Raw genomic sequence first — 11482 nt, 5'->3', positions numbered from 1 at the left:
CCGACAAAGACATAGATGAAGAAAAATCTAAGTGGTATTTCATCTGCTGATATAGATAATTTTACCGACCAACTAACGATTTTGTGGACCAAATGAAGGTTTGCCTACCAATCTTTGAAAAATTTGAGGTGTCACCCCCCCTTCACCTTCCTCCGGCTAGCTACGCTTCTGCAAACGTGGTTTTAAAAAATCTTATAGCTTCAATTTTCAGGTTGTTAAATTCTTTTGTTGTATTTTAAAGAGATTACAACACATTTGAAATCTTAACAATGAAAATTGTAATTAACAAAAGAAGCAATTATTTTTGGCTCCTTGGTTAAACTAATTGGTTGAATTTTACACGTGAGAATTTAAGTAGACATCATCTTTCAAAGCGACTTTTTGAATCACGAAATTTGGTAAGAAACTTTGAAGAAACAAATGAAAAATGAATTTATTTGTCTTGATAGGCGAAAACAGTTTGTATTACACTACATCTCTATCTAGCAGAGTTTGGTAGATTTTTGTTTAATAATTTCTATAACTAAAGGTTGTATAGCGAAATTCTATGTCCGTTCGGCGGATGCTATTTTACTGCGTAGAAGTAGTGTATCTGAAATTTGGCGCGCCACTGAAGTCAAACAGCAAGTGTGGCAGGTGAGAAGTTCGCGAAATAATCGCTTCGTGGCGATTCAAAAATAAAACTCATTGTCTGTTTCTTTAATACGTCCTAGTGTAATTTGCTAACCACAAAGGCGTTGTATGTCATTTGTTTCCTCCATAGACCGTTCTTTGACGTCCGGCCTACAGTCCTATCTAAGACAACAAGACGTTATTGGCGTTGGAATTAAATGATTGAAAAGAAACCGTCCTTTTTATCCTACGATGAACGAAGAAGCTCGAGCAACATCTGCAGAATTAAAGAAGAGGCAAAATTCGGGTGGAGGTAAGCGAAGTTGACGTTAGTTGGGATAATCATGCTAATTCCCGGCCTGTTATTTAATATGTTAAATGTCATGGTTATTGGGCATCTTGACAACATTGGGCCGCTTCATCTTGTATAATCGCCCATGATAAGAATCAAATTAACTCCAGATGATTTTCTGGAAAGATATCTCTGTCTGAATTTTGTCTGAATTTTGTCTGTCGCAGAACCAAAACAAAGGAGACCATTTCGGACTAAATTAAGGTTTGGTCTAACTTCATAAAATAAAATCATGAGGTTTTAAATTAATTGGTTCCTAATAAACAGCTAAACGTTGATCTTATGGTCTTTTTATTTGCGGAAGGTTTTTACCGACTTTCTATTTCTGTTCTAAAAACTGACGGTTTTATATGTTGACATCAAGATTTTTCTGGAATGGGTATGATGGTTAAATCTTGTAGGCGTTTCTTGGAAGATGAAACTTAGATGAACAAAGTAAGTAAAAGTTTTGAAAATATGCCACTATAGCCTTGCAATGCATGTTACACAGATTTAAAATGCATAGAGGTATGCAAACTATTAAGATATTTATGTTTTCAATTTTCCAAACACACTGAATTCACTTTTAATAAAATGGGTGTGATATAATTTAAGCTTTTTATTCATTTGGTTGCCTGGCATGGTTTTGGCGTGAGTCTTTAACGATTTTTATTGACGAAAAACTTTTAGCAGAATCTAAGATTGCTTTGAATCAAACTTGAATGCATAAATGAAATGCGAAAAGATAGTGTACCAGTTTATTCACCTTCTTGACACTGATGACATGCATTGTGTTTTTCAAGCCCTTGACAAAAATAGGTGAACAAATATTAATTTGTGATCATTTGCATTCATCTTGAACATTAGAAGCTGAGAATTTGGTTCTGAAATAGGTGTTTGAAGTTCTGCATTGGTCTTTGATCATTTATTCAGTTTTACTACATGATAGTGGCAAGGATATTAAAAATTAAACAGGTATTAGGAGTACCTGCTGCTTTAGCTCTATGTACATTATCCTCATCAATACACAAAGAGCAGCATTTTTATTATCAAATTTAGGCATTTTATATCTTTGCAACCAATTTATGTTGCATATTAAAGTTTATGATGATTGTCCTGTGGATTGAAACTATTTATGGATAGGTTAAACGGTAGGCTGAAAAAGGTGGAGAATATTTTGTGCTGCAGCTATATAAATTGACAAACAGTTGTGCTTTCAAAACCCACTGAATCAAAGTCAGTCAGTTCATCAGTGTCTGACATTGTTCCAACTTCATAGGCCTGAACACAAGCATTATTATCTAGTTGCAATCAAGGGTTTATTAGGGGTGATCTGTATAATTTTCCTAATTGTTCCTAAGACCCTTGTAAACGCTTCTACACTCTTTACTGCCTTCATTACCTATTTGAAAAAGTTGTAAAATATAGGGGAAATATTTTAGAAACTAGAAGTAGCAAATTGATTTATATTGAGCAATTCTTTTTGCTAAAATTCTGTTTCACTTCTTCCTTAGAAGTGAGGTTTTAAGAGTGGATTAATAGCAAAATTATCCAGCTAATTTCAAAGCCCAAATTTCAAATCTTCATGATGGTTTTATTTGTTGATGTGATCTCATCACATATGAAAGCTGATCACCTCATGTTGCTAACCACCATGTCAGTGGTAAATTACTAGGTACTTAGGATTCTGGGGGCTATAGATCCCACTTTTTGGCTGAAGTATCATATAAAAATTGTGGCATCAAAGATCATACTACCAAAGGTGTTTGCCAACTCGCCCAGTGGTCGTATTGAAAAGAGGTTTTCTGGGGAATGAGCTAGTGTATCAAAAATTGGAAAAAAACTATGACAAGGGGACACTATTTGCAAAGATATAATGATATTCTTTAATAACAAAGCATCGAAGATTATCATGATTTGGAAGATTATCTGTAAGATTATCATGATGAACTTTGGTTTAAATGTAGAGATATATCCATCTTTGTTGAATGATTCTCAAAACTCATTTATATCCAGATTTGGTTGCACCTTAAGATTTTGGCAAGCATCCCCACCGGTAATATTCTAGTTTTCCCAACCAAAGCAGAAATAAAGACAAAAAAATGTCCTTGACAACTTCAAAAACATCATTCTGAAATCAACACAGTTTTTTTTATCCATACCAAGAATGATGCATCTTAAAGTGTTGATAATTAAAGCACAAAAGCATGTGTTGCAGTCAAAGCATGTCGCAATGATTTTCCAAGAAATATGCTGACTCAGCAATGAAAGCTGACTCAGTATATTTAAGACTGTGAAAGATAAAGCTATGGAATTTTGGGAATCGCTTTATCTCTATTGACAAAGGAAATATACAAAATTTCATTAAAATCTTGGATGTAGTTACTGGATACAAATTTGTGCTCTACTGGATGATTTGACATAGTTTTACCCCAAGGGCAATTGGGAGTAGAATTGCAGGATAATGAGGAAACCCTGTAAATTACACCTTTGTTTGTTTGTGCAAAACAATCACTTTATGATTTTGGAATTTCAGCCAGAATACTCCAAGAGAAAGTGAATTCCAATGAAGTATATTATGTTTTTCCGTTCTCAATACATGTGACATAAAACTTTTGGTGGCCTGTCAAGATAGTATCTCTCGTCTTACACCGCACTCTAATCTGTATTCATCAACGAGTTAACTTGGCAGATTTATCAAGTTGCAAAGGACAATGTTCTATTATTGATTGGTTCCAATCTCGTCCCCGTTTCAAGCAAGGATGCATTAAAAGTTAGAATACGAGAGATTTTGTGTGACTGCTTTTTTGTTATGAGGTCTTTCTGTCACACTTCACTAATATACGCCTCCCATCATGAGCACTTCAACTTTGATAAGGGTTGTCATGCTTGCTTGAATATTTCATTTGTTTACAAATTTGGTGCGGTTGACTTATCGAGATTTTGAAGTAATTGTGTTTTGGCGAGAAATTTCTCTGTTTTTAGTCAATTATTCTGAAAAGACATTCTCGTATGTGTTACACTAATGAATCAATTTGTTGAAAGATTCAATTTTGACGAAAACAACGAAGCAAAATGGGGAGTATTCTGTCGCCTTGAAAGAAATAGCCCAAAAGTTCAAAATACCTTGTTTCCATGGTCGATTATTAGATTCGTAAAAGATTTTCATATGAAGAGACCTGTTTTGCAAAGCAACTCAATTGTTTCATAGCTGTATGTTAAATAAAGCGATATCAGCGATATCTAAGTTTCCTCTCATAATCTGGATTGTTTTCGTTCCAGCCTATCCATAACCTTTCCATCATGACTGGTGTTTTTAAATCTGTCATGCGGCAAATCACTCTGAGAAAATCTCGTACACCTTTTGTGAAAATCCTATTGTTTTGTCTGAAAATCCCCAGAAATCCTTTTGTTTTAAGCAAAATCTCGTACGCTATTTGCAAGAGTGAATCGCCCCTCGGATTCTGTTATTTGCCTGCAGGTGAAATAGCTTCGTTTTAAAAAGCTTTTGATTAGCAAATTGTCCTAATAAACGTCTATTTTATACCCCTTGTATATTATTTGTAGAGATTCGATTGAATTTATTTGCTCTCAACTCAGTGAGTTTCTTGTAGCACATTCCGGGAGATGTCTGTTGGTTACAAGCTGGCTCCGTCAGTTAAATGCCCAGGTTGACACGGTCCTTTTTAATCCTATATAGATTTTACATAGATTTATGTCTGAATTCTGATACCTTTGTCTGCATCTCTTTGCTACATTGGATTTCAAAAAGATAGGATAACTCCGCGAAACATAAGATTTCTCATCCATGATTTTTCTTTGTTCGCGGAACTCGGGTTTTTGTTTGTACAGATAATCCAAACTGGAGATATTCTTTACCTATTGAAATTTGAGAACTGTAGACGGGAACAGACTTGCGTTTGGTCGAAAACAAGTCGCTGAAATTCAGATAAGAGAATTCCCATCCAATAGTACACGACAGGAGATCGACCTAAAGTAAGTCCTTCAAAATGATGACAAATATCTTGCTCGTATGAGGCGTATTCGTATTTCTTTTACAATGTTTTCATTTCGATATTAGCGCGTTGTAGGCCGCGTTAACCATGTAGATACTGTAACGTGGTTTTGAAACATTGCAACTTTTGCTGCTAAATTATACCCGGTTTCAATTAGACTGACACCTTCAGATTTGTAATTTGTCAAGCTAAATTTTATGGCTTATTGATACGCCACAAAAAGTTTCTAAATGTAACAATCAATCAGCTTTTGTGCACTTTGCAGCACTCACAGATCTCCATGTTGCCGTAGGCCCGCCAGCTTGTAGGAAATCTGACCACGAGTTTTTGTCAGTAGTCCAGGTTCGGCACTAGAGAAACTCACCTGGCGTTTCAATTTTTTTCATTTTGCAACTGTATGTTTTTACCCACCTTTGCATCGATTCACGCAAAGCCTTTTTTTATTGCGTGATTTTCATTGAGACGCCCACTCTTCCATTCATCATCATTCAGCCCAATTAAAGACTACAGATTTCTTCTAGGCAGTTGATGCCTCCGCTTCTGGGTAAGAACCCCAGGTCATTTAATGGCAATGATTCAAAATGTATTTTCTTCAATTTTTCTTTCATCTCTTGACTATTCTCCCTCGCTACTCTCCAGCCTCCAATTTTACTGCCCCATCTTCGTTCGCCCCTTGCGCTCTCCCTCTTGATTCTTTTTATACCCCTCCCCCCATTTTCCCAAGTAACTCCATGCTCTCTCACCACACCTCTTTCAATGCCTGTTTCCTATGCTTCCCCAACCTGAGTATACCGACGAACCCCCTTGAATTACCGAAAACGTTCCAGCTTCTCATTTTCAACTTGTTTGTCACTAGTTGTTCACTATCAAGCTCTCTTCATCTGGTATATAAGAGCCAGATGTTTTCCGTCGATGATCGTTGTTCTTAATTCCCAGAGAATTTGAGACTCAGGTGTTCTTAATGTTGCCTTCTCTTGATTTCTGATTTTTTCTTCAAATACATACAGTTAATGGCAGGGGCTTTTAAACAGTACTTTAGAGGGGACAATTGCCCCTCTAACCCCTGTGATCTCCCATTGTTTTACGCAATAGGCTATTATCATCCTTCTTTTATAAACAAAGGTAAACCACCCCCCCCCCCCCCCCTCAGCTAGTTTTCCTTCGAAATGGCTATGAGCAAACGGCAAATGGGCCCCATGGATGCCCCCCCGCTCTTTTTGGGTCTGGTATTACATCGCCTCGCAGCCGTTTCGAGAAGCCTTCTTATTTGAACAGTATGTGATATAATAGCCTAAAGATATTAAATGATGCACATGACCTGCAATATGATCAGCATTGAGTGAACCTAGAAGCTGGAACAACTGTTAAACGATTTTAAAGTTTAAGGGCCATGAGAAGCTGTGCTTATCGAGTAGTGTCCTGGTCCTTCCTCTCGATGTGACCACAACTCGTGTTGACGCCCTCACTCTCTATGTGAAAATTGGTCATGTCAATGATTGAATGCAAAGACCCTTGGTTGGCTTTGTTTGAAACCTTGTTTTTTCTGTGACCTTATTTGGTTGGCTTGATATCAACCAGTCACCATTAAGCATGTCCTCCTCGTCCTTTTTCCCTAGTGTTGATTGGTTAATCTTTATGAAACCCAGACAAGACTTAATTTTTACCCAAACAAAAAGTCATTACATTAGAAATCTGAAGACAAATGTCCCTGTCACGGTAATTTTATTTCTTTTTTTACCACGTTGACGGATCCCATCTTCGGCAATGGTACTTATGTTTTCTCTATATTTGCGACGGATTCTCAAAGTGTTTTTTATTCTGCAACACTATAACCACAGGAAAACTAAGCAGAGGAAAAAGACTGATTAGCTAGCTCAGTAGACATTTCTTCATATTGAAATGTCATCCATTATTGAAAAAGCTCATGAGGTTTAAGAATGAATTATTAAAAAGTTGGAATGATCTACCGCAGCTGCATTTCAACACAGTTGGCAAAGGCGTGTCACTACAAAGGTAGTTTTTTGTTTAAGCTCGAGCAGCGTGCACAAGATCGTAGGCCAGTCGAGAAACTCGTCGAGGATCGTGGCATTTAAGTTGTAAGAACTTTTTTCTGTCGTCATTCACTATAACACGTTATCTCGAATAAGGTTATTTTGTATCTGATGGTAAAATTTCCTCAAGGCTTCCTTTATCCTTCGTTTTTCTATAGGTCATTGTACTCAAAGGCTTAGTCTTTTTGTAAATATTAAAGCTTATAGTGAATTGACAAATATGTTCGCTTGCACTGTATAATTCTATTTGATACATGGCCACCTACCAATAACCCTAACTAGCTTCCACAAATCTAGCCAATCTTGTTATTTTGTTTTCAGAATCAGAAAGCGACTCTGGTAACAGAATATTGCTTCAGTTAACATTTGAGCAACATTTCTCGCAATTTTCTCTCTTAAGTATGACTTTTCCACATAATCTAAGCGAATTTGTACAATACAACATGTTTCTTGGGAGTAAATCAAATCGCCGGTACTTATCTTCGGCAGTGTTAGATATATTCCGGGTGAATCCTACTTCTTTACAGTCTGTTGTCTTATTCAAAATGGCTGCATTATCTTAAGGTAGCGTGGTTGTTCCGAATGTTCTATAGTGGCGTATGAATATTTCAGAGTTTCGTGGGAAGCTTTGGGAAATGAAAAGTAAAAAATGCCCGTGTGAAATTTTTGAAGGATGGCCGCTATAATTTTTTGGCAAGAGAAAGCAGTGGTAAGATGCTAAGTTAGAAGAGGTGTTTTTTAAAAACAATGAGGGTTTGGCTTTAGAAAGTAGCGATGCTGTGCGATATTCCTCTGTCTATTGCGATGTACTACTTGCGTCCTGTCATCACTGTGTTATAATAGTCACAAGGGAGGGTGACATTTATCTCCAGGGAAACTTTTCCTGTAAAATAACCAGTTTGGTATTCATATTTTTTTTTAAGACAAGTTGTAATGCAAAGCCTTAACTCGTAAAATTTCGCAGAGATTTACCAATTCATATCGTTTACAGTTTACTTAAAAAATTGGTTTTACCCAAAGATTTAACGGTGAATTTGATATATTTTTCGAACTTACCTTAGCCATGTCTTTTTTCCTTTAGCCAAAATTGACACGATCCATGATTTTGAAGAAGAGAGGTCTTCTTTTAAATGCTATTACGCAACCGGCATGCTTTGCGACTATATTTTCAAAACCGGCCTAATATCGTATTGCATGAAAATAGAAAATACAGCCCATTTCGCTACTGCAAAGCATGCTGGGTGCTCAAGACCTTTTAAATACCCTCATTATGAGCCGGAAATATTTTTCTGTGTTTTTTCTTTAGTTTTACTTTCGCTGCAGTTTTTTAGTATAATTTCAATTACATCTTCATTAGATTGGTACAGAATGGATCAGAAACCAGAAGTCAAAGAAGTTAAGAAATTTGACATTGATGCACATAGTGCCAGGACAAAGACCCCACTGCCGGGCCTTAGAGACTCAGATTTGAACCAGGAGGCTCTGCCATCTGCGAGACACGCAGTCAAAGAAGAGTATTCTGACTATGTGAAGCTTGCCAAGTCAGGCGGACATCAGGGTAAGTTTTCTAGCACTCCATGTATTTTCTACGCAGAATTTATCAGCTAGCACGCTTTGAAGTGTTTCATTGGAAGCGAAAGATTGTAAAAGACTTAGGTAAAGGGGGTAGAAAATCGAGGCACAACTTGCACTAGTGTTTTAATTGGACCATTTTTTTGTTCTTTTGATGTAACAACAACATGGTCGAAATTAAATGTCAGTCTCGTGTCTGAATGAAATGCAATAAGCTAATTGAACATGATGGTACTATAAATAAGTAAGTCTGTTTATGAACAAAAAGCGCGTACATCTCTGCCTATACGGAATAGAGCACTTTATGACAGACCGGTAAACAGTTATTTTCATAAACTTTCGCTTGTATTTTAATCTTCCCATGGCTATCAAATGAAATTTAAAATCTGAGTACCAACAAGACAGACGAACGCAGGCGTAAAGATATGTGCTTGAAGAGATTAACCGGTCCTGTTATCCTTTTTGCCAATTACGGGTACTGTGAAAGTTTCAGCTGACTAAAGATGGATCAACGTAATTAGAACAATGTGTGTCACAGTCTTTTGCCAAATGTAACCCTGCTCTGCTTTTTAAAAATATTCACCCTTTCTGTTACCAAATTAACCCACAAAATTTATGTTCCTGTTGCTGTCAATCACGTGACACGTTTCATTACCTGTTGGGCTTAATGTTACTCATGTTACAATATAAGACAAAACTAAGTCTTGCTTCAGTTGAAAGAGTTGTGCCGAGTTTTTGAAGTTGCGAGGATCTAAAGTATTTAATGTTGCTGTATGGTTATCCATTCTCTAAAAGCAAGTTAGATTTGGCGGCTAGAGCATTCAGTGCTCTGAAATTAAATAGCTTATTCTTAAAATATCCAAAAATAAGAGGCGATTCAGAACATTTGTATAATGACATTCCAACTTGCCCATTTGTAGAGTCAGGTAAGATCTTTGCAAACAAAGCCTTTTATACTAAACATGTAAGCCAGGAAAAGACCGAGAAGGGATTTTTTCGTACTTTTTGGTGAATTCGTTCATAAAAACTTTTTCTTTAAACGTCGGGACAAGTAAAAAATTTTCAAAGTCACACCTTTCTCGAAAACGGGGAAATTCCAGGAAAAATATAGGCACCTCGCACCAAAGGAAGGATAGTCTTTGTGGCTCACTCTACTATACAGCTTGTTTTGGGTAGTGTTGCAACCATACATTTGGCTGATCTAGTACAAAGTTGTGTTAGAAGGGTGTAGTTGAGAAGACAATGAAAAAGAATTTTTACATATTACAGTGATAGAATATTTCATTAGGAAAGCAACATAGATGTTTTTTTCAAACAACAACACAAATTGTTATCACTAGAGGGGAAAGTTGCAATTTCGTTGTTTTGAGTCCAAAAGGCGGTCTAAAAAGTGTACAACTCTGGAGATTCAAAATTGCAGCCAGTTCTGAAATACGAGAAATGGGGGAATTTCTTCTCTCTTAAAGGGTAACCTCTAAATGGAGAAACCCTTAAAGAGGAAACTCAAAATACACTAGATAAACAATCTTGTATGAAAACATGCAATCTCTGTCAACCCTGGAACCTTTTTAAATTTGATTGTATGGTAATAATTCAGCACAATAAAATAAACACTTTTTTAGAAAGATATTGTTATTTTGCATGTTGTTCCGGCTTTTGGCAAACAAAAGACGATGCTTGGAGAAGGTCTTCTTTGCTTGCACATGATGTAGAAAGATGCTTTCGGGGGCGGGGGCCGAGGGGGAGAACTTTAGAACTGTTGTTTCAGCCATTCACAGGCCTGCAACACTTATCGATATCGTCCGAAAAACGGATGAATGACCGCTCCTCTGGCAACTGATGAAGCCCGCTCGTCAGTGAAATTTGATTATCGTTGATTAGTTAGAGACTGAAGATAAATATCTAATGAAACTGGCTACATTTTAGTTCATCTATTAAAATTTACAGTACCCTATGGTCAATACCGAGATTTCCGATAATTTCCGATAATTTCCGATAATCATATCCTTGTACATTCAGGACTTCCAAAGATTTGTGATTAGTAGCGAAAACGAATTTTTTGCACGGCTGTTTGCTCAACTGTAAACATTGTCCGGCAACACATTTTATCAATATTTTAAAACATTACATCGTAGGACTGCTTAGTCTCTTTGTTGCCTGAAGCCATAACTCATATTAAAGCCAATTGTCCAGATCTAATTCATTGATTGTGATGCTCTGTCTGGTCATCTGTTATTATTGTCCATACATTTTGTTCGGTTTTGGTGGGAAAATTGACTCATATTTAGTTAGTATAACAATGCCTATCGAGTTTTTATTGTGAAAAAAAACACTCTAATCGTGAACGTTGCCATCGGCGATTTCTTTTGCATGCTCACAATAATTTTGGACATGCGTACTGTTTTGCGTGAATGCGCAGTACTCATTTCTTCATCACAACCAGTACTAATTGTTAGGGGACACCTGGTTTTGGGGCCTAGAGCGACAACTTTTGAGCTCAAGCTCAAGTTACGTGACATGTAAAAGTTGATCGTTCAACGCGAATCCAAATCAGGTTGCTTAAAGCTAAATTTGTAGTCCATAAAAGCTGCTTTGGGAGAACACCATAAAGTACCTAAAATGTGCAAAATCTGTTAAAAGCGTTACAAATTTTTGAGATATACCCACATGGGCACAATAATTTTTCCCTATCATATCGCTGGAATTTGGTCTTGGTTCTCAGCTCAATTAACATGGTCATTAACTGTAGCTTGTTGGTAGGGACAGGTTTGATGGTGAAAGATGCATTCGTTGTGGAAGTTTGAGAGTTTCTATCAATGTGAGGTCATTTGCTTCGTCTTCGTCGCTAAACCTATCTTTCAAATAAAATTTAGCACAAAATAGAGACAGACTAATTCAAA

The 11482-nt window shown here is 36.7% G+C and overlaps 1 protein-coding gene across 4 annotated transcripts in view; it reads left to right on the top strand.

Moving 5' to 3' along the window:
* The first annotated feature begins 492 nt into the window (after nucleotides 1-492).
* Nucleotides 493-11482, top strand: part of LOC135681159 (uncharacterized) — a 20495-nt gene continuing 9505 nt past the window's right edge. The window contains exons 1-3 of one of the 4 annotated variants that reach the window (XM_065195475.2): nucleotides 493-636; nucleotides 764-925; nucleotides 8368-8568. In XM_065195475.2, the coding sequence (XP_065051547.2) occupies nucleotides 865-925; nucleotides 8368-8568 (262 nt within the window). In that variant the 5' untranslated portion in view covers nucleotides 493-636; nucleotides 764-864. Of the gene's footprint in view, nucleotides 637-763; nucleotides 926-4778; nucleotides 4940-6902; nucleotides 7056-8367; nucleotides 8569-11482 lie in introns of those variants that run through there. The other 3 variants (XM_089111773.1, XM_065195476.2, XM_065195477.2) reach the window with 3 other exon arrangements.

The sequence above is a fragment of the Rhopilema esculentum genome, chromosome 12, assembly GCF_057945365.1.
Source record: "Rhopilema esculentum isolate cy_ngs chromosome 12, ASM5794536v1, whole genome shotgun sequence".
In the NCBI taxonomy this organism is placed as follows: Eukaryota; Metazoa; Cnidaria; class Scyphozoa; order Rhizostomeae; family Rhizostomatidae; genus Rhopilema; species Rhopilema esculentum.
This window is presented reverse-complemented; position numbering and strand designations above follow the sequence as displayed.